The sequence below is a fragment of the Panthera pardus genome, unplaced genomic scaffold, assembly GCF_024362965.1.
Source record: "Panthera pardus isolate Hobbes unplaced genomic scaffold, ASM2436296v1 HiC_scaffold_15, whole genome shotgun sequence".
In the NCBI taxonomy this organism is placed as follows: Eukaryota; Metazoa; Chordata; class Mammalia; order Carnivora; family Felidae; genus Panthera; species Panthera pardus.
This window is the reverse complement of record NW_026526710.1, coordinates 52,353,986-52,377,962: the sequence shown is the minus strand read 5'-3', so window position 1 is coordinate 52,377,962 and position 23,977 is coordinate 52,353,986. Positions and strand designations below refer to the sequence as shown.

General features: G+C 44.7%; 1 protein-coding gene across 14 annotated transcripts in view; it reads right to left on the bottom strand.

Annotated features, from left to right (window-relative positions):
• FHOD3 (formin homology 2 domain containing 3) overlaps positions 1 to 23,977 on the bottom strand; it is a 469,161-nt gene that overhangs the window by 20,252 nt on the left and 424,932 nt on the right. For all 14 annotated transcript variants that reach the window (XM_053902586.1, XM_053902585.1, XM_053902587.1 and 11 more), the window contains 5 exons: positions 18,153 to 18,335; positions 16,624 to 16,743; positions 15,775 to 15,936; positions 11,045 to 11,235; positions 4,433 to 4,625 (listed from right to left, as the gene is read on the bottom strand). In XM_053902586.1, the coding sequence (XP_053758561.1) occupies positions 4,433 to 4,625; positions 11,045 to 11,235; positions 15,775 to 15,936; positions 16,624 to 16,743; positions 18,153 to 18,335 (849 nt within the window). The remainder of the gene's footprint in view (positions 1 to 4,432; positions 4,626 to 11,044; positions 11,236 to 15,774; positions 15,937 to 16,623; positions 16,744 to 18,152; positions 18,336 to 23,977) is intronic.

Below are 23,977 nucleotides of genomic sequence, written 5' to 3'. Positions count from 1 at the left end.
TTTAAATAAAATATCTTTTTTAAAAGATAAACTGAGGGCAGGGGAACCTGAGTGGCTCAGTTAATTAAGCGCCAACTTCAGCTCAGGCCATACCTCGTGCTTCGTGAGTTCGAGCCCTGTGTCAGGCTCTGTGCTGACAGCTCAGAGCCTGGAGCCTGCTTTGGATTCTGTGTCTCCCTCTCTCTCTGCCCCTCCCCCACTCATGTGCATGCTCTCTCTCCTTCTCTCTCAAAAATAAACATTAAACAAAATTAAAAAAAAAAAAGACAAACTGAAGGTGAAAGTCATGCCCATCTCTTGATTTTAGATTAAACACACCCTCGATTTAACCTGTTTCCACTGAGGTTATAAGACCAGGCCCACAGATCAGACACAAGGATTTTTTTTTTTAATATATATAATTTATTGTCAGATTGGTTTCCATACAACACCCAGTGCTCATCCCAACAGGTGCCCTCCTCAATGCCCATCACCCACTTTCCCCTCTTCCCCATCCCCCCATCAACCCTCAGTTTGTTCTCTGTATTTAAGATTCTCTTATGGTTTGCCTCCTTCCCTCTGTGTAACTTTTTTTCCCCCTTCTCCTCCCTCCTGGTCTTCTATTAAGTTTCTCAGGATCCACATAAGAGTGAAAACATGGTATCTGTTTTTCTCTGACTTATTTCACTTAGCATAATACTCTCCAGTTCTATCCACGTTGCTACAAATGGCCAGATTCCAATCTTTCTCATTGCCAAGTAGTACTCCATTGTATATATAAACCACATCTTCATTTTTTTTTTAACATTTATTTATTTTTGAGACAGAGAGAGACAGAGCATGAACGGGGGAGGGTCAGAGAGAGAGGGAAACACAGAATCCGAAACAGGCTCCAGGCTCTGAGGGGTCAGCACAGAGCCCGATGCGGGGCTTGAACTCACGGACCGTGAGATCATGACCTGAGCTGAAGTCGGACACTTAACCGACTGAGCCACCCAGGCGCCCCAAACCACATCTTCTTTATCCATTCATCAGCTGATGGACATTTAGGCTCTTTCCATAATTTGGCTATTATTGAAAGTGCTGCTATAAATATTGGGGTACAAGTGCCCCTATGTGTCAGCACTCCTGCTTCCCTCAGACACAAGGGTTTTGAGAACAGACTAAACTTTCAGCAGCTGAAATGACAAAATGCTTCTGATTCATCAAGTTCCACACCATCCCCAGGCAAATGGCACCACACTCAGAGATAAGAGTCCTGCTCTATTTTTATTTCTAGTTTAGAGCTTATTATTTTACCAGGATGATTGGCATTTTCTCATCATTAGCACATGTATAAGGTGTTACCTATACAGAATCTCGAGCCCTCTCAACATCCCCCAAAGTAACTAGCATTCTCTTTTTCTAGAAGAGGAAGCTGGGGTTAATGGAGGATAAATGTCTGTGAAACTGAAGGAAACATTTAAAATAGGAAGCCAGAAGGGGAAGCTCTCATGCCTTAATGCTGTCATCAATTGCAGCCACCAACAGGAAGAAGCCTACCTTAGCACCCCAGCAAGAGGGATGAAGATTTCCTTCTTGCCTGGCAACAGCCCAGCCAATGAGAGACTACCACAACTCAGCCAATGAGAAACCACCACCACCCCGAACTCTCACTTTTTTTCTAATGGACTTTTCATTGGAAGTAGCCTCTCCCAATTTCCTCTTTTGTCTATAAAGTAGCATTCCTTTCCTTTGTTTTCTGGACTTGCCCTATGGTTTTGTCATAGCTTACATGTCCCAAATTGCAATTCTGCTGCCATTCCCAAATAAACCCATTTTGTTGCTAAAATAACTGGCTGGTTCATTTTCAAGACCTCCCCACTGTCCCCGGATGTGGAGGTCATGGGACTGATAGCCTGAGTTCTTGCTGCCCATCTTGAGTATGATGACAGTAGATGGGCCACCGCAGTCTTGTGCTGCCTTGTCTATGTCACCATTTTGTCTAGAACTACTTCAGGGAACAAGGAGGAGGAACTATTTAATTTCATATTGACCCTTAGCTGGGAGGACTCCTGGATTTTGAGAAAGGAAGCCTTTTTCATTTTAGAAACAGAGAAAGAAGAGGAGGGACAGGCACACAAGGACAGATACAGAGCTGACTCTAAACACAGGGTCTTCAGATTTTACCCAGATTTCACTCTATCTTGGAAAATAATTGCTTTTTCAGGGCACCTAGGTGGCTCAGTTGGCTAAGTGTCCGACTCTTGATTTTGGCTCAGGTCATGATCTCACGGTTCATGAGATTGAGCCCTGCGTCAAGCTCTGTGCATGGTGCAGAGCTTGCCTGAGAGTCTCTCTCTTCCTCTCTCTGCCCCTTCCACATGCGCTCTCTCGCTCTCTCAAAATAAACAAACATTAAAAAAAGTTTTTCCGCCAAATCATGTCTGTTTGACTGCTACCACTTCCACCTTCATTTTACCCAGAATCTTTATTAAAAATGATTTACTACATAGTTTTCTCTAAAAATCATTTATAGCCCTACTGTTCAGGGACTCAATCTATCGCCTATGTTTTTAGTAGTGTAAGTTGTGTATATGTCATTTTCTAACCAGATCATGAGGATACCCTTGGGGTATAGCTTGTCTTTTATTGCAGTCACATCTTCCTTAGTGCCCAGTGCAGTGCTGGGCACATAAGTGAGAATTGAGAAAAGAAGCTATACACTTTGCCTTAAGTGACAATATCCTAGTTTTCCAGCAGATGGCAGTCTTTGTACGTGAATGATGCCACTCTGACCAGTGAAACAGGGACTATGTTGAGGATGAAGCCTGTACAGCCCACATTTTAATGGAAATTTAAATATTTTTGAATCAAACTGCAGAAACATTTACCCATTTATAAATAGGCAAGCTGAATGTTTTCGGAGAAGGACAGAATTAAAAAATTAGTGGGATCTGTAAAAAAAAAATCTCAAAAATTTGGCAAGAAATTATCATGTGTTTTCGTAACTATAAGCATATTGGGCTTGTATTTTTCACCCTCCAATGTGTCTCATTTCCACAAAAGCAAGTAAGCCCCTTTTAAACTTTTAAAAATAACACCATGGAATGCAAAGTGGGCCACAGTTTGCCCAAATGGATTCAGTTTGCTTCCTGTTGCTGTCCTCTGGGAGGCTAAACATCCTATTGAACCCAGATTTCAGGAGAGGAGAAGGAAAACTCTCAGTGATGGCACTGGCATTCAGAACTGCCAGGGGGCTGCACAGAGGACTCCCTCCACAGACAAATGAACTGAGCACTCTTTAAGGGTCAAGAAAATTCCAAGGGAACGAGGAGTTTGGGTGAGGGGGTTGGTCCCTGGTGGTCCGCAGAACTGCCATAAAATGACAACATTTCTAAGATGATGGATTCGGTTGCCACATAAATGTCAGATCCCTCAAGAATGTGGACAGGAATCGTGTGCACTCCGTTTTTCCCACAACACACACACCCATCGGGGCGCAGAAGGTAGCCTGGGGTCTTCTTAACTGCTTTTATTCCTCCCTAAATATGTCTGACTGGAGTTTCACTGAGAATTGCAACCCCAGGACGATGACACTCCCTGTTGCTTGGTCCTTTACCCACTTCATCCTCTGTATCACAGAGCCAGTGTGCTTCTCGAGTCCATGCACAGATGGGATCAATTTCATAAAGACACATCAGAAAGAGGCACCTGCATGGTATGTCTTTGTCTCTGGCTTCTTCACATATCCCTTTTCCCTCTACTTCTAGAACATCTCCCATCTGAATGCCCATGGCACCCGGGACCTGGGGGGCTCAGGGCTGAGGTGGGAGAGAGAAGCCCAGGAGCGAGGCAAGCATGTAAGTGTGCAGAGGCTCCCCCCACCGACCGCCCCCGAGGGGCTAAAGGGAACTCCTGTTGGGTTCACTGTTGTCCAGATTTCTTCCCACCTGAATATCCTCTGACTCAAGGGACTGCCAGGAAGCCCTCAGATTATGTCTTTGACCAACCTCACCAATTATTTCTCTATTCAGAGGCCTAGAATGGGTTGCCCATGGGTCAACTGGTTGGTTGCACATAGCATCGTTATGATGATGAAACTCCTGAATCAACTCCCAAATCAGTAGTATACCTGTCTTCCTATGATAAGTGGCATCACCATTTAACTGTTTTCTTTTTTTCCACTTTTACCCACATCCCAGAGGTTGAAGAATCAAGCCTTTAATGACACCACATCCCACAACACCCCAATATGGGTTAAAGTCCCTCCACCAGCCACACATCCTTAATTTACATGTATTAGTCCCACGTACGTTATATAGATTTTCGCAGAAATAGTAGAGGAATAGTTTATGAGCACTTTTTAAAAGATGGACATTTTTTTCACAGTGGGGGGTGGGGAGCACAGCTCCCAAACTGCGGGGAGATTTTATGGTTGATCTACTTTCACAATAAATGACATGAAACTTACATCAGTGATCATCTTCCCTCTGGTCTTATTTCTTTCTCTGTGGTTGGCCCGTTTCTGTTTCTGCTGCAAAACCCTTTCCCTGGTGGTGCGATACTCCAGTGCAAATTCACTAAGGATCCTGCAGAACTTGTTTATGTTCACTTCCCGAATCGCGTAAGGTGGGTGGCCCATAAAGAGCAAAAAGGAATGGAACCTGCGATAAAACACACGATAATGGTGATGGCTTCAGTTTTAAAGAACAAAAACCTAGGGTCTCAAAACTTTCAGTAAGAAACCAACCAGGCAGGCATCGTGCTTCGTTCCTCGGGCTTTGGGGTTGAAGAGCCTTGAGTGAAAAATGCAACCAGAAGTCAAGTTCAACTCGCTTTCTCGCTGAAGGAGGATGTCTAGGTGTTAGGATTTTAGGAGATTACTGTTTTCCTTTTGCTTATCAGTGTTTTAATGCTTTTCTAAAATGTGTACGCAAATCTTTCGTAAGAGAGAGGATGAAGCACTGTCTTAAAAAAAAGACCACAGTTTCTAGATTATGTAGGAACTGAATAAGGAATAAGGGAATATTGCTTAGTGATTCCTCGATGACCTGCTTTCACAACAACTGGAACACACGTGATCACATGAGTTGTCAACAGATGGTTTGTAAAAATGCTGATAAAATTTTTTGTAAATATTCTGAAATATTTTCTCATGATATCATATACAATCTTAATTTTATTAGGAAGCACCAAACAAGCAGCACAAAATAAATTTCAGCTATTTAACTTCTAAATTAAAAATTAGTGGATTTTAGTGACTTAGCAATTTTGTAAAGGAAATTAAATAAGCAAACATGTACACGATTTTTAGTTATCCAGAAATGAGAAAGAAGATACGAGAAGACAGAGGGACATTTTTATGTAGACGTAACAGTATTATATAAAGGATACCACTATCTATGGACAACTACTTTGGATTTTGATCATTCTAATTTTTACTGTATGAATAGAGGTTTTGATTGGTTTTCAAATGAGAGAAATTGGCTTATTCCTTATGTGAAAAATAATAAAACATACAACTTGTAATTAAAGGGGCTGAAAAAATGTTTACTACCAGAGAATTTAGCTACACCTATAAAGCTGTTGGAGGAAAAACAAATTGTAAGTTTTCATGACTTTGGATTAGCCAATGATTTCTTTCTTATATGTGACACTGACACCATCAGCAACCAAAGAAAAACACAGATAAACTGGACTTAATCAAAACTAAACACTTCTTTAAAAATGTTTATTTATTTTGAGAGAGAGAGCACGAGTGGGAGAGGGGCAGAGAGAGAAAGGGCGAGAAAGGGAATCCCAAGCAGGCTCTGCGCTGTGAGCACAGAGCCTGATGCAGGGCTTGATCCCACAAACTGTGGGATCATGACCTGAGCCACAATCGAGAGTCAGACCCCCAAGTGACTAAGCCACCCAGGTGCCCCCCCCCAATTAAACACTTTTGTGTGTCAAAGGACACCATCGAGAGTGAAAAGACAACCCACAAAGTGGAGAAAATATTTGCAAATCATGTCTGATAAGAGATTTGTATCCAGAATATATACAGAAATCTTACGACCCAACACTGAAAAGACAAGTGAAATATGGACAAAGGATCTGAATAGACATTTCTCCAAAAAAAAGATACACAAATAGCTAATAAGTGCATGACACGGTGCTTGACATCATTACGCATTAGGGGAATGCCAACCCACACCACAAGGAGATGCCACTTAACACTCACTGGGATGGCTATAATAGAAACACACACAATAACAAGTGGTGGTGAGGGTGCAGAGAAGTTAGAGCCCTCAATCAGCAGCAGACGGGAACATAAAATGGCTCAGCTGCTTATGGAAAAGTCTGGCAGTTCCTAAAAACTTAAACATAGGGTTACCATATGACCCAGCACTTTTGCTCCTATATATATCCCCAAAAGAAATGAAAATATGTGCCCACACAAAACCTCTACAGAAATGTTCACAGCAACATTAATCATAACAGCCAAAAAGTAAAAACGACTCAAACGTCCATCAATAAATGAACAAAATGTAGTCTATCCACACACGGTACCACATAACTGGCCCCACTTCCTGTCTCACCTCCAATGACCCCAGCTGCACTAGACTCCTCGAGATCCCTTGAACAAGCCTCGGACTCCAGGCGTGCTATGTGGACCCGGAGATGGCCGAGCTAAGAGTCTGCAGGGCCTGTGAGAGGGGCAGAGAGGCATTCCACTGGCAGGACCACAGGCTCTGAAAGGTGTTCACTCCTAGCCGTTCCCTCTCTCCCATCCTAAAGGATCCCGCCCCAAATACCACCTCCTCAGAGAAGCCTTCCCTGATGTATTTTGTAAAACAGCACCGTGTCACTTCCTGTCTCAATTATACTCTTAATTTTTCTTCCTGGCCCTTACTACTACCTGACATTATACACTGGCTGTATAATACATGATGTGTTGAGATAGGAAGGCGTGTGCAAGAAAAATCAAGGGGACAACCAGTATCTTTGATCGGTCCCATCATCCACCCTTTTCATCAAGTGTGCCACTGAGTAGAGGGTCTGGCCCAGGAAGGGGAAGGGTGGATCTGGGGGTACCAGGAAGCCAGTGAGGGTGTCACTTGTCTCTGTGCCGGCCAGCAAGGCCTTCCTCCGCACTTGCATCTGGGCCCCCGCACTCCAGCGCCCACCACAGCGTATACAACTCAGCCTAACGGGTCTGCGGGAGCTGAGTGAAGGGCTTGCAGGTGAGACGAGGCAGCTGGAGGGGCAGCACGAAGGGAAAGGGTAAGACGCAGATTCAGCCACGCAGAACGAGATTTTCTCAGCCAGGCAATGGTTTTGAAAGCTAAGTCTTACCTAAAGAGGACTAAGTTCTTTCATCTGCCCCGTTATCAAGAGGAGACCCACTGGACTAAGGGAGGGCCAGACAGCACAGGGAGGTGGAAGCACCTGCTTCTTTAGCTTCATGAATGAAGGAGCAGAGAAGGTGGGAGGCCTGATGTGCGTTCTCATCTCTCCCCAAGAAGGTCCTGGAGTGGGGAGAAGTCTGCCGAGAGGCTAAGGGGTGCCGAGGGCAAGAGGAACTTCTGTCCCACCAGGAGGCCCTGGTACGAAACAGAGGGTTCCGGGCCCAAACGGACCCCCCACCCCCACCCCCCGGCAGAGAGGGAAGGGCAGCCTTGTAAGGTGAGGAAGCAATACGGTCTGGCCAGACTCACTGGCCCTCATGGATCCTGTGTGGTGGACAGTAGACCCTAGGGAACAGGGGGGTACGAGCAGAGAGCCTGCGGGGTCTGAGGACACAAATGGAGCAGAGGGGAGACCTGATGAGCTGTCCTTTCAGCCCATCAGTCACACCAGGAGGTGCTGAGCAGAACTGCCCTGGCCTGTCCACGTGGGAGGCTAGTGAGTTTCCAGAGGGCTCTGTCGGAGAACCTATCCCCATCTTCACCACTGGGCTCTAGAAATCACTGGGCTTCCCCAAGGTCAACTTCAGGAGGGGTAGCTCGGAGGAGTCGAACTCTTGAAGTCCAAACATTCGGGAGACTAACAGTTTAGCTGCTTATCCTTTGACTAGGTCGGCAGACTGCTACCCAGCCAGGCAGTGGGTCATTGAGGAGGTGGGCTGAATGGCGAAATAAGCAAAAGTTATTTTGTCTGTGCAGCTGAGCATCATCAGAATAGAACCGCAGCTCTGCTCCCTGCACAGGCTTGAGTTAATGCCCCAGAGACGGATGACCTTCATACTCGGGGAGCCTCAGAGCCGTGTCTGTGTCACCACTGTGTCTTTTAAAAAGGGCCCTATTAAATGAATTCCTAATTACACAGATCAAAACATAACTCTTACACACTTGCAGGTGAGGGAAAAAAATGAAGGCCTAGCTACTTCCAAGTTTCTGATCTGCAATATTTAGGCTGACCTGCAAGCGCATAAGGCACCTGTACCCACATCACCTAGGGTTCTAGGCCTTTCTGGGTCTCAGTTTCCTAAGCGTAAAGGGAACATATTAGACCACAGCAGTGTAGGCTATGCTCCTGGGAATGTTGGGAGCAAGGGAGGGAAAGAGGAAACACAGCCGCTGGGGCTCTCAGTCCCCCAGCGCCATTTCGACAAGATATTCCGGCTTTAATCAGTTCTACATATGGCCTTCCGGCTAACCACTTCATTCAAACCCAGGGTTCTATGGCTTAGATGCTTTGGCTTGGCCACTACCCGGACCTGCCCTTTAGCCCTGCCTCCCCGCGCGCACACACACACACACACACACACACACACACCCCGCCTTTTTTTTTAAAATGTTTATTTTTGAGAGACAGAGACAGAGTGCAAGTGGGGGAGGGGGAGAGAGAGGGAGACACAGAATCCGAAGCAGGCTCCAGGCTCCAAGCTGTCAGCACAGAGCCATGCTCTTTTACCACCCACAATAACTACGGTGGATTCCTAGCTCGTGCTGGTCATCCCGCATGGGATGGCCAACAGTGAGGAGACAGGGATCTAGGTCATGCAACAGCAACCATCATTTGGGTGACCAGCTTACCAGGGAGAATAGGACAACCAGGGCAAACTATATACATTTTACACATACACACACACACACACACACACACACACACACACACACTAGCTTAAGGAATCACCAAAATGAGTTTTTACCTATCCAGGACAATATGGCTAATGTGATCAGGCATAATAGCTTTCCAAGACTTTCAGAAAATTACTCCAGTTTCATAACATTCCAAGTGGAAACTATTTGTTTATTTGAGTAGTTTTAAGTTGGAAATTGCTTGTATCACACAAAAGCAGGGAGGCCCGAAGCAGCTCACGTTCCCTGCCTCCACTTGCTCACTATGTTAAAAGCATGGTGTACTTTGATTTCACTAAGAAATTTGACCAAATCTCTGATAAGACCCTCCTCCCCAGAGGGCACTAAGAGGTCAAGGTGGAGTGCAGGGAGAGGGATTTACAACTAAATTCCAGAAGTACTGAGTAACGGATGGTCTTCAACCTGGAGGGAAGATTCTGTTCCCTATTCTTGTCTTGCCTAACATTTTTATTTTTTTAAGTTTATTTATTTTTGAGAGAGAGAGCGAGCGAGCGAGAGAGCGCTCGCACAAGTGCGCCCAAGTGATAGGGAGGGGCAGAGAGAGGGAGAAAGAGAGAATCCCAAGCAGGCTCTGCACCATCAGCACAGAGCCCCACTCGGGGCTCAAACCCATGTACCCTGTGATCATGAGCTGAGCCAAATCAAGAGTTGGATGTTTTACCAACTAAGCCACCCAGGCGCCCTCTGTCTAACATTTGAAGACTACCACCACCTTGTTTGCCCTACAACAGCCTGGACCAAGACCCAGGAGGTACAATTCCCAAAGCAGCAAATGGCACAAGCCAGGCAAGAGCTCACATGCAGGCAAGACAATTAGGTTCCTGATGTTCTGGGTGGATTCAAAGAAAAGCTAAAAGATGAAAGAGAGGAAGAGGAAAAAAAATACATATATTATAAATATATAATATATTTATATTATAAATATATATAAATATATATTATAAATAATATAAATAATAATAAAAAATAGGAAATGTACAGGGATAAATGAAAATATGGCCGATTTGCTTAAAAAGATAATAAAGTGCTCAGATAGAGGTCTGGGAGTGTGCCCAAGGGGCAGGTCTCTGGGAAAGGCCTGCAGTTGAGCTGGCTCCAAGGGGCTCTCTTAACAGAACCACAACGAGGCTTGTTTCAGAAGGTCTGTCACCAGAGCACCTGTTCCAGGGAGACCACAGCCTGTAGGTCCACAGGCTCAGTAGGCCCAGGACAGAGCATTCAGACCCTGAAGGCCCAGATGAGAAGCCCACAACCGTACTCTGTGATATCGCAAAGAGAAGAGAGTGGTGGTGCGTGGTTAGAAATGCCCTGGCCCCGGAAGTCAGAAGACCCAGGTTCTGGTCCTGGTGCTGCCTCTGCTCACAACTGAGACAGCCCTGGACCCCGGCCAGCCTCCTTGTAGGCAGGAAAGGCCTGACACATCCCTGCACATCTTCCAGGTTCCTCTTGACTCCTGTGACCCTAAGGAAGGCTGGTGCAGAGGGTGGCACCCATTGGGGGGCCCAGGCCTCATCTAGGCGGGTGGCAGTGGAGCAGCCATTGGAGAATCAACAAGGGGAGAGTCTTAGAGGGCATGCTGCACGTTATATAGAGAAAGAGCTTTTCGAACGAGTCAGGCTGCCTTGCGACGACACGTGCTGTAAGTACACAGAACTGTTCAAGCAGCTGCAGGGATACAGGGGTCAGCTTGTCAAGGATCTTATAGATGCAGTTCCTACTCAAATGGGATGTGTGGATCACATGATCTCTAAGATTCCTTCCAACCTCAAAATTCAATGGCATCATATTCTTGGTGTGTGTGTGTGTGTGTGTGTGTGTGTGTGTGTGTGTGTAAGAAAATTAAATACCCATGAAACAAACATGTACAAAGGTGTATTTTCTATGTAGCAAGGATTTACAGTACAATTTTTGGAACCTTAACCTTCAGATCTTGGTTTGTAGAATATTTTCAACATGCCATTTTACAGGTGTTTCCATTAGTTCCTTGATCTACTTACCTGTTAATTATTCTTCTATGGACAATCTTTAAAATTATAATTCGCTCTGCACAGTCTTTTAGGAACTCTGACATTCGTTGTTTTAAAACGGGTTTCATTTCATGTTTTGCAATTGCCTTGAGGTGATCCCATGAAGCTTTGCATCTTCTCTCCATCTGACATAAATTATCCTGAAGTTGATCAAAGTCAACCTGAAAATCAGAGAACATTACAAATGCGCTGAAACAACCAGACATCGACCTGAACCAGGAAAGTGAACTGCCTCCGGGAAGAAACAAACATCAAAACCGAATTTACATGTTCAAATACAAACATATTTATGGCCTAAAAAGTATCTACATGTGTATTTGTCATTATCTTGACATCAGATTATTTAGTGATAAAACTGTTCTCCAAAAGAACCCAATGCAAATATCATTCTTCCCCCCCCCCCCCATATTTGGAAAGAAATCTTAGGAAAGTCTTTGGGAACTGTAAATTAAAACATGATATGAAGGAAGCCTAGTACAAGATGAACTGAGCAGATGTCTCATAAAATTTTTCAGAGGACTCTTGTTCTTCAGAGATGATTTTTCACTTAGGGTTATAGGAATACACCACTCATATCATACATGGATGGTTCTAATATGGTGGGGCCGGCTAAGGGGCAGGCAGCTTCTCTTCCCAGCTGGTCTTTTGTACACTGTGTGACAAATACTATTTATCCACCCATTCATTCATTCATCCCACACCCATGGAGAAAGCGGTATATGTCAGTTCCTATACCAGGCGCTAAGAACACCAAGACAAATGTTGACTGAGACCGAGATGCTGTTCTCGAGGAGGCTTATTGTATAAACAGGTGTACAGACCAAACCCTGAGGATGTGCAGAACCCACCAGGTGTGTGTGTGTGTGTGTGTGTGTGTGTGTGTGTGTGTGTGTGTATGTGTATGTGTTTGGGAGAGAGAGAGACATGCACACACAGCTCTTGTTGGCAGCTGGAAGCCATGTGTGCAAAGAACAGATGTGTCATAGCACCCACTATGCTCTTCAAGGAAGCGGGAACAGCTTGGCTTAACGGAGGTTGCCTCAACTCAGGCTTTCTAAAGTGATTCTTTTACTGAATTGCTAGACTAGAAATTACGTGAATTAAAGAGTCATGGAAAAAAATGCATTTGAGGGCATTTAATGGAGAGAGATACAAGACGGGGGAAACAAACGAGAAGGCTAGGAGGAGAGGCAGAAACAGATGAACCTAGGGAGGAGACCGAGGGCACAGAAGTAGATGCAGAGTGGGAGTAGGTGGGAAAAGGTGAACACAGGGCAAATCAAGGTCAGAAGGAGAAAGCAGATGCCTGGAGGTGAACCACCATTCTTAGATGATGGAGGTCAAGAGATGTGAGTGCCCAGGGCACTTGCGGGAGTAGTCCCGCTCTCCTTGAGACAATGGAAGAGATCAAGTCAAGGAAGGTCAATTCAATGAGGGGATCTTTCACCAGACAGGATAAAGCCTTGCTGAGCACAAGAGATGCCCTGGGGGCCAGGCAAGACATTGCAAGTCCTGGGTTTCTTGGGTGCTGAAGAGCCAAAAACAGAAGGCAAGTTTGGGCAGACTCAGGTAAGCAGGGGATTCATGGAACTTTGAGAAAAATGATTTGCTTGAAACCAAAGGAATTCTGGATCCAGATTAGATGACAGATTCTGGGTCTTAGTAGAGCTGAGAAAAAAAAATATATCAGGTGTTCAGCTGAGAGGGGGGGAAAAAAAGCAGATATAGAAAAGGACTAAGTAGTTCAAAGAATAAGTCTAGCAAAGGATGACCTGGGACTGACAAGTAATGTCTAGGAGATTTTAAGGCAATTGTAATAGGTCTAACCATAATTCTCTGGATCTGTCCTCATTTGCATCTGGCAGGGCCCGGCTACACAATAAAATGACTTCAGTGCAGCTCAGATCTGCACTGAGCAGCCCTGTGCAGTCTGACCAGGTGACGCTTTAGCCCGTAAGGTGGGGGCAGAAGAAAGGAGCCTATTGCCGACAGGAGCCAGGTGGGAGGCTTGTGAGGAAGTGCCATTTCTGGGTTGGAGCTTAATGCAGCTTCTTTGGAGGGGGCTGGAAGGCTGCCTCATCTGGCTGGCCGCCTGCCTGGCCGAAGGCCTGCGAGGACACGCGACCTGAGCCTTCACAATTCCCTCACGACCTCCCATTCTGCTACTAGCTCCACTTTGCAGGGGAGAAACCGACGCACAGAGAGGTTAAGTAACTTGTGAGAGACCATGCAGCTGTAAGCAGTGGAATTGGGATCCGAACCCTCAATCTCTCTGGCTTTCTCTCAGAGTTTCTTCAGTCTAAGTTCTCAACCGGCATTCCTTACGCCTAGATTTGCCCCTTTAAAATTCCACCTCAGAGGGGCACCTGGGTGGCTCAGTCAGTTAAGCATCCGACCTCAGCTCAGGTCATGATCTTATGGTTCCTGAGTTCAGGCCCCGCGTTGGCCTCTGTGCTGGCAGTTCAGAGCCTGGAGCCTGCTTCAGATTCTGCGTCTGCCTCTCTTTCTGCCCCTCCTCCACTCTCTGTCTCTACAACAAATAAACATTAAAAACTTTTTTTTTTTTTAATTCCACCTCAGTTAGAGAGCTGGACTTGTTGCCTTCTTGGAGAAGGAAGTCCTTGCCAGAAGACCTCTCCTGAGGACTGCTCCATAGGGGCCACTTGTGTCTGTAGGAAGACCCGTGAGCTGTGTTCTGAAGCAAAGTCAAACCTTATCAAGTCAGACTGGGATGCTGTGGGATGGCTCAGGGACACAGTCATCCTGCAGACGCCAGGGCAGTGTGCCCCTTGGGGGTTGTAATGCTGAGGCCTGACGTGTGGCACCACAGGACAGAGTGAATGCAACTAGGGCTGAGGTTTCTTGAGCCTTATTTTGTACCGGTCCACGTAGAAGGATCCCTCAATACCCACAAAGGCTTTGGGAGTAAAGGCGGAGAAGCGGTAGATACCCTCTTGCAAGCCACAGAGAGCTGGGTCAATAGTCATCTCTAGTAATTGCCAAAGTTAATAGGTAAAATCTACCTGCACTTTTGGCCTGTGTAGCCAATCTTCAGACCAGAATAAGTTATTTAGTTTTTATTTAACTAATCACCAAGCATCCTTTGGGGAAGGCCTGATACTGAGGGGGGCGCTGGGGCAGTCACTGGGGGTCAGCCTGGTATCAGGACTCCTAGGCCAGGGCTACTTAGCTAGAAGCAGGCTCTACCTAGGAGAAGGCCCTGGGAAAGAACAAAGGACCACCTATAAAAAGGGAACCGATTTGATCTGTGTGGGTCCCGTAACAAGACCAAGATGACCCTAGCCATGCAGCAGACTCTGTCTCAGACAGAGGTGTTCCTAACAAACTGCCTTCTGAGAAGGTGCTCGTGGTGGGTGTCAGAGCAGGGGTTGGAGGACCCCCTGTTGAGACACTCAGAGGGGCTTTTTGTCTTGGTTAGGATACTGAAGTAATATTTGTAAACACTTCAGAACAGTGCCTGGCACAGAGTAAATGCAGTAAGGCTGCCTGTGAAGTAAAGGAGTCTGTTCTTAGAAGCCTGTGGTCAGCTGCTGAGGCTGGGAGATCTCCGGCCATGCCTCCTTCTACCTCAAGGCAGGTGCACCATCAGGCCGGCCCAGGACCCCCTGCTCGCTGTACCCGGCAGCTGCCAGCCTGTGGCTCCAGAGGCAGGTGAAGGAGGTTCCCAGCCCCTGGGGCCCCACAGGCCAGTTCTGTGGGAGAAGGCAGAGAGAAGGAGTTCCGTGAAGGAGGCCTCAGCAAAGCCCCCTCCCCATGTGTCCCCTCTTCCCACTACTCTCTCTCTCCTCTTCTGACACTAGAGTCCAGTGTGTCCCAGAGCTAAAGGCTGTCTGCTTTCAGCTCCTCAGCCTGCCCAGGTTGGGTTTCTAGAAGTTTCCTCCACTGGTCTCTGACTCCTGTTGCCCTATTCAGCCCCTCCCCATGAGTTTCCTGTTGCTCCCAAGACCCTCACATCTCCCAGTTCTGCTGTGTTTGGGGTTCCTCTGGGGCTGGTCAGCCTCAGTGATGTTCCTGCAAGTGGGGGCCGCTGGGTGCCCAGCTACTGCAACTGTCTTTGTTCTAATAAACATAAGTTCATGAAGCTCTTTAGCTCTGCACTCAATTTAAGAGTCTGCAGCCGAGAGGCCAATGCTCTATACTGTTTACAGCCCCATAAAAACGGTTCCCTCTGTGAAAGATCACAGGAATAGCTAATCTGTGTGTGTGTGGGGGGGGGGTGGGGTGGGGCAGCAGGGGGCCAGGTGTGCCCTGTTTCCTGGCTCCACGTTTCACAGCAGGGACCCATGGAAGTCTTAGCAGGAGCCAAATTGCATCTTTTTGACATTGTTGCCTGAGCTGGGAAGTTCGAGCAAGCTGGGAAGTTTTAAAGCTTGGGAGAATCCAGGCCTGGTGAGTAACACTACTCAGCCGTGGATGTAGCAGTCAGGACTGGGATGGCAGGCTTGCCTCACATACCTCAGTAGGAAAGAATCTGATGGAGAACCAGAGATGGGAAAAGGATCTTAAAAGTCCATTACCAACAGCACGAGACAGGTCATATCCACAAACTCTAGAGCAAGGGTTGCAAGCAGCACTTGGACACTTTTACTTCATAGAGCCTGTGCCCCTCAGAGATGACTGGCAAAGATCCGGCATCTGAGGGAGAGACACGGCCCACTCCTCTGGGCCCACAGACATACCTTGGCTGACCTGGTGACGGCCCCGATCTCCGAGTACAGATCAGAGCTGTCTGGGAAGTTTTCCACCACCATGGTGCACACGTGGTGGAGAAGCGACTGCTTGTGCACGGTGTCCTTGACTTCTGGAACCTTCTCGAGGTAGCTTAACTCAAACGCTTTGGCCTGTTTGGTGAACATTAAATAAAAGACAAGGAGCACAAGTTTTACACAGGCTCTTCGAAAGGCACAAATGGCTGGAATCAATGTCCTGTTGGAGTAGCCTAATATTTAGTTCCTCTGTGACTGGAGCTTCTCAGGCCACATGCTCCATTATCCTTAGCTGATCACACATAGACCAGACATACTGAGCATGAAATGAACCTCTAGCCCTTTCCCAGACATGAGGTACCCCAGGCCTCTATGCCTAAATCAGAGTGCTGGGAGGCTGGGTCTCTGGCATCTGGGTATCTCAACTTTCTTTCTTTCTTTGCCCTCTACTTTGCTGCTTCCTGACCAAAGATAGGCCATTTTTTTAAAAAGTTTGTTTTATAATGTATATAAGTACAAACATTCAAGCAATAAGTTCGGGAAAAAAATGGGGGAGGAGGACAAAAGAAACTCTCTCCGATGTCATTTTGAGAGTAGCAATTTTTTTTTTCTAAGTTTTCCTATTTGTACAGCAAGATACAGGCTCAAATAAATAGGCCCTGATAAGTTTAGGACAAAATTCCTTCTAGATTTTCCAGCAATACAAAAGTTAACTTGTTCATCTGTGCTTTGGAGGACCAGAGGTACAACCTCCCTCAGCAAATGAAAGGCAGGAACTTTGTGACAAGGGAGGTAGGAGAATAAGGAATATAAAAGACTTACATTAGTTCCATTTAGAAAATTCCCAATGGCTAAAAGAGTAGACAGGATAAAGCCCAAGGTTTTATTGTTCTCCAGTTGGTCTATTCCTTCCTTCAGATCCAAAAGTGGTTCTGCCACTTCCTTTCAATTAAAAAAAGTTGGAAGGTGATGATAAAGAATGGACATTTTGGCTTTACTTTGTTTTTGTGTTTTTAACTTTTGTACAAAGTAACCACAGCGGAGTTCTGGGTATAAGGCAATCCCATGTTATGAGCACATGCTCTTAAGTATGGAAGTGCCAACGGGCAGCAGGGAAGTCTAGTCCCCAAAGTCTCCCCAGTGGAGACCAAATGGGTACCTGTGGCTACTTGTGCTGGGGTGACAAATGCTCCATCTTCCGCTGTTCCTGCCCATCTGCCAAGCTCAGGCAGGACCCTCAGACCACACTCCCCTCTCATTTTCTCTTTTGACGATGGTTAACTTCTAGGACCCTCTTCCTTTGCATGTTCCTTCAGCATCTTCCACAGTCTTCCTCTCACCTTTCTCCTTCTAGGCAGATGGCACCAGAAACTGTCCCTCACTGTCCTCTGACCCCTCAGGTCTCCTAACCTCCCCTCTAGGACTCTATGGCTGATCACTTCTTAGCCTGGGCTACTTTCTAGAAGCCTGCCATCCTCACTACTGCCACTGCCTTCCAAACACCCACTCTCAGACTTCCACACTGGTTTTGAGACCATGTCATGCCAAGTCGTCTCAGTCCTACGTCTCTTCATCCCTGCTTGATTCCTGAATGAATCCAAACACCACGGTCCCTCCTGAAGCCCCTACACTCACTGCCACCTATTTTGTCCTCAGCATAAGACCTTGCTGCCTCCTTTGTCAGAGGATGGAGACCACACAGCCTCTCTTCCTATGCTTTTAGTCTATCTCCTTTGGGCATTTCCTCTCAATTACGCTCATTCCAGCTCACCTTCCACCTCTTTCCTCTCTACTGGTTCCTTCTACTCAGCCTGTAAATTTCCCCAGTCCAGAGGACACCTGCTCCTTCTGCTTCCTACCCAGATGAGTCTCCCCATGCCTTCACTGTTAAGGCTCTTTCCTTCTGTTCTCCTCCAAACCTCTTGCACTGTTTCATTCTCAACTTCCTACAGAGATACTCTCTCAAAGTGACCTGATGCTGGCTAATCACCACAGTCAATGACAGTTGAGGTGATTATTATCAGGTGGAAGGATTACAGGTCACTTTCTATATGGGCATTTCTACGTTTTCTAAATTTTCTACACTGAGTATATAGAGTCAAACATTGTTTATTTTTTTTAACCAGTCATCTGATGCCCTCAAGCAAATGTCTCAGGCTGGTGCCAGGCAGACATTGGAGAATAATGCCTCACCGGCCAGCTGCCAATCCCTTAGTGTAGACACAACCTCATAATTAACTTGCCTTTCAAACCCTCACTTAAGAATGATAGTTCACTGCCTTCACAAATGAAAAACTGACTTTCTCAACACTGGGGATGAGGACTGGCTGCCTCCCTTCCTAAATGCGTACCTTTTCTGTCGTTTCATAGTCCATTTTGAATGCCCAGAGGTGAAGCCGAGCGGAGAGCTCGCTGATGGAGGAGAGGGTGAGGAGGAACTGCTCAGCACTGCCCAGTGGCACATCGGGGTTGGCCAGCTGTGCTTCTTGGATTTTCTGCTTCTCCTCTTCGGTGGGGATCATGGTTAGGATTTTCTGGAAAGATGGAATGATATCGTATATTCTTAGCGATGGACCCTCTCCCAGCCCTTTGACATTTCCAAAATCATACTGTAATTTTCCATCAGGTAGTAAAGAGATTCTGTCATCAATATTCATATCATTTATAAGTGGTACATCATTATAAACCAAATACTGTAGAGAAGAAGAGCCCCAGGTAGGGTCAAAATTCACATTCATTTGTTCTAAAATGATCTCTCTCTCTCTCTCCTTTAACCTCCTATTCCATAAGGAATTTAAACAACTTGCCTTAAATTTTCTGGGTCTTGTATATGAAGGACATTCTAGACAAGAAAGGGGGGATGGGAGGTGAGAGAATGGTGAAAGAATAAGATGGAAGGTTAGAGAACAGCTCCCTGCTCCCTAGGAAACAGGAAAATTTGTCAAGACAGTATGAGAACTCAGACTGGCTTTTGTACATGGAGCATAGTAATATTTAAACTGTATTTCACATTTTATGTAGAAATGAAAACACTTGAAATAATACCAAACTCAAGTCTGGTTGGAGAAAAATGATGATGGTATTTGCAAAACAGCAAAACCTACTTACTAATGAAAAAAATATCTTATGCTTCTATTTGTTTCTGGTTAAAATGAACAATGGAAGGCAGAGGTGGTAAAAAGTCATCAGAAGGATGATGATTCCTATAGGTTCAAACTCCTTAGTGATTATGAGAAGTATTTTAAATGAAGGTAAAAATTCCTGTTATGTACCATTTCACAAGCAACATTATTAAAGGTAAGGGGTCATTATTTTTCTCTCATTTCTCCTTCTCTAGCATTGTGCCACACTTTTTGGTAACTTCTATTTATTCATTAATTCTAAATGGCTTTGGTTGCTGCTCTCCAGTAGCAAGTATCTGGATAGAAGTGGATGGAGCCCTCCTTCTGGGTAAGATAGAGTAGACATACTCTACCCCATCTCACTGAATGCAAGTATACACCCTGGTCCGCATGAATGGAGCAGATATTTGAAGACTCTAAAAAGTATACAGTGGCAGGTGGACTAGGGAAGAAGATCAGAATTGGAAGTTCAACTCAACTGCAATGAGTTGACTCTTTGTCCTCTGGCATTCCCCAGCCTGAGCTCACATAGCCCCAGACCTGGAAGAGGGCATCAGGTACAGACAGAGAGAACTCCAGGGAAATCCTCTAGTGCCCAATTATGGAGTGGGAAAGGGTTTCTTAGTAGTGACACTAGTGGCAGCAGAGGCTGGCAAGACACCTAAAGCTCTGAGGGAGGAAACCTTCCTTTCCAATCAAAGAGGCTGTAGTCCCAAAGGGTGGGACTAAGGGAGTAGACAGGATAAAGACCAAGGTTTTATTGTTCTCCAGTTGGTCTGTTCCATCCTTAAGGTCCCAAAGTGGCTCTGCCACTTCCTTTCAATTAAAAAAAGAATCAAAATAAGATAATAAAGAATGTCCATTTTGGGGGGTGTCTATGTATCTCAAGTCGGTTAAGGGCCCGGTTCTTGATTTTGGCTCAGGTTATGATCTCATGGTCTATGGGATTGAGCCCTGCATCGGGCTCTGTGTTGATGGTGGGGAGCCTGCTTGCGATTCTCTCTCTCCCTCTCTCTCTACCCCTCTCCCGCTCATGTGTGTTCGTGTGCGTGCTCTCTCAACATAAATAAACTTAAAAAAAATGTACATTTTGGCTTTACATTGTTCTTTTTAATTTTTGTACAAGGTAAATAACAGGTGGAGTTCTCCTCAGTATAAGGCAGTCCCATGTGATGGGCACATGTCCCTAGGCACGTGTTGTCTTCCCTCTGCTTGACCCCACACACCGGCACAGAAAGTGTATGGCAAAGTGAGGTAACCGAGCCCCAGCTTTCAGCTGGAGAACCAGAAAGGTAAGCCCCCAGGGAACTAGAAAGTACTAGGGAGGTAAGGGAAAAATGAAGAGCCTGGCAAAGCAGGCACAAAATATGGTTTAAGAACCTCTGGGGTGATCCCTGAGCTGTTTATGTATGAATCTGACCTTAAACAATCAAAGGCTGTGAAAGCTGATACTGGAATCACAGTCCAAAAAAGGCAGGTCAGAGCCTGTGGCCTGAACCCAAGCAACTGGGGAATAATTTTCTTTTTTTTCCCCCCAAACCAGAATTACCCCAATACAAAAACTAGACAAAGATACTACAATAAAACCACAGACCAACATCCCTGAATAACTTATATGCACAAATCCTTAACAAAACTATTTTTAAATATATTAATGTCAATATACTAATACATATAAACATTGCTGTATTTTATGAAGTAATATGTTAAAAACAAGAACCACAAGGCTGATTCAGTACAAAAAAAAAAAAACACAAAAAACAATCAATGAAAGTAATCGACCAGATCAATGGTCTGAACAAGAAAATTCACATAATAACATCAATTGATGCAGAAACAGTTTTGATAAAATTCAATATACATCCCTAAAAAACACCTCTCAGCAGCCTGGCAATAGAAGGAATCTCCTCCATCTGATAAGTGACATTTGTAAAACACCTACAGCTCATATCATACTTGATGGTGACAGACTGAATACTTTCCTTCTAAGATTTAGAAAAAGTAAAGTTTTTAAGATTTAAAAAAAAAAAGAGAGAAACATACAGATAAGAAAGGAAAAAGCAAAACTATTCCTACCACAGAAAGTACTTGCCTATATAGAAAATTGTGAGGAACCTACAAAAATTTATGAAACAGCGAGTTTAACTATGTTGTGTAATTTAAGGTTAATACATAAAAATTCATGTCATTTCTTTATTAACAGTAAACAATTACAAACTGAAAATTAAAAAAAAAATACCATTTATAATGAAAGACTTAGATATAAATCTAACAAATCACGTACAGGATCTGTATGCTAGAAAGTAAAAATGCTGATGAAAGTAATCAAAGACAATCTAATATAAATGGGGAATACCATGTTCACGGAAGGACTCAATATAGCCAAGATATTAACTTTCCCAAAACTGATCTATAACTCTAACTCAATTCCAATAAAAATACCAGCATGAATTTTTTGTCGATATAGACAAGCTGGTTCTAAAAGTTATGTGGCAAGACAGATGAGCCAAACAACAAAAACAATTTTGAAAACAGGTAAGGTCTCCCATACAGGTATAGGAATAAAACAATGTGGCGTGGACAATAGGACAAACACATGGGTCAGTGGGAAAATACAGGGAATCCAGAAAGAGAGGAAACAAATACAGCCCAGTGATTTTGACCAAGGTACAAAAGCAGCTCAATAGAGAAAAGATAGTATTTTCAACAAATGGTGCTGGAACTGGAATCCATGTGCAAAAAATGTTACATATAAATTAACTCAAAAGGTTCACAGATCTAAAAGTCAAAGGTAACACTACAAAACTTCTAAGAGGAAGCACAGAAGAGGGGTGCCTCGGTGGCTCAGTTGGTTAAGTATCTGACTTCAGCTCAGGTCATGATCTCATTGTTCATGAGTTTGAGCCCTTCGTCGGGCTCTGTGCTGATGGCTCAGAACCTGGAGCCTGCTTTGGATTCTTTGGAGTCTCCTTCTCTCTCTGTCCCTCCCCGCTTGCACTCTGTCTCTCTTTCTCTCAAAAATAAACATCAAAAATTTTTTTCTTTAAAAGAGGAAACATAGAATAACATGTTTGCGACCCACGTTAGGCCACAAACTCTTAGACACAACACCAAAAGAGACTAGGGTTGAGAAACTGAACTTTATCCAAATTGAAACTTTTTTATCTGTGAAAGACACTGAAAATAAAGACAAATTATAGTTCCTCAAAAGGTTATGATTTATCATATTACCCAGCGATTCCATTTGGAGGTATTTACCCTAGAAAAATGAAAACTGAAGTTCACATAAAAACCTGTACGTGACTATCTGTAGCAGTCTTATTCACACTTGCCGAAAACCTGACCAGGCTACATAATCCTTCAACAGACGCACAGACAAACCGTGGCGCATCCCTGCAATGCTACGGTGCTCAGCAATAAAAAGGGACCAGCTATAGATACACACCACAACTTGGATGAATCTCAAAAGTGCCCATCATGCTGAGTGAAAGAAGTCAGTCTTACAAGGCTATACTGCATGGTTCCAAAAAGAATTTTTTGTCTTTCTCAAAAAGACAAAACCATAGTCATGGCAAGAGATCAGTGGTTTCCAGGGGGCTACAGGTAGGTGAAGGGCTTGACTAGAAAGAGCTACCGTAAGACCTTTTCTGGGACATAGGACTGTTGTGAATCCTGACTGCCATGGTCACTGCTCATGAATTTATAGATTTTACAACTCACAGAACTAACTGGACACCAAAACAGGTCAGTTTTCCTCTATAGTAACACACACACAAAAATTAAAAATAAAATTAAAAACTGGACAAGACAGCACAATCCACAAACACGCAGATGTGCGCACAATGTATCCGAGTGCGGTGGCTGGCATCCTGGGTCTGATGAGAGAGTCCTCAGGATGGTCATCTCTGGAGTTTCTTAGAAGGTAGAGAGGCCAAACCACACTCAGCTGTGTCTTCTGTGCATTAGTCGCAGCGAGGATGCAGAAGGGGAGCCTAGAAGCCTCCTCTTCCAATATTCCCTTCATCGTGGCCCCGACACAGACTGAGTGGGTGGAACGTAGGCATCAGGGCACTTATTCAGCAACAATGCTCTTTGCTCCCACCTGTCCACACAGATGGTTTAAAAATAAAATAACCCAAACAATGCAGGCAGATGTCACCACTTTAAAAACATTCAGGATCTGAATTTAACCAGCCTTCAAAACAAAAACTAAAATTTGTGTTCTCATTTTCTTACTGCTTAAGTTGTTTAAAGCATGCACAAGAACTCCAGAACAAAAAATTGCCAACACTTTTCCTCCTTCCTCAGCAGGCATTTTCCGGCAATGATTTTAGTTGCTTCTTTCCTTTGGGAAAGTAATCAAACACTCTTACTTTTGTTTTGTACTTCTCTGACTAATTTAAACCATTTGCTCACCGCTGCAGATTTATGAGGTTGCCAGCTGCCGGTTTATTTCACTTTATTTTTTACACATCCCTGGCAATAAAAATAGCCATAAGACAGTGGAAAGGCAGGTCAAACCCACCTTCTAGGAGCTGATGGCTTTCTTCCATGAGCAGATGCTAAGGGGATGAGCACAAAGAGGTACCTTTAATTTGCTCTTCTACCATGTGGGTGAATTTATTGATGATTTTACGGTCACCGTTTGGTTTCACAGGGAAAAAGACATCAAACAAAACTACCACGTAATAATCCCAGCGTTTGTTTTCTTTTTTTGCTTTCTCCCAGACAGTATCCTGCCAGCACTGCTTGAAGTATACTTGCTTTGCTATCTGAAAACCAGATTTCAGAGAAAAATGGAGAAGTCTCATTTTTTTTATGAACCCAAATGCTTTGGTGTTTGGCCATCTCATTCACCTGCAGATAAGTCTATAACAAGGAATTATTTTGCCCTGTGAGTTTTGAACAGAACCCTGGCCCCAGCTGTGGATGAGAATCCAGCCCAGGGATTTTGGTGACAATCACGGAAAGGTGAAGCACTTCGAGCTGAGGCTGGTTTGTGCACAACTTGCATAATCTCCTGAGACCATGGCTTTCTATTCATGTCCTTATTC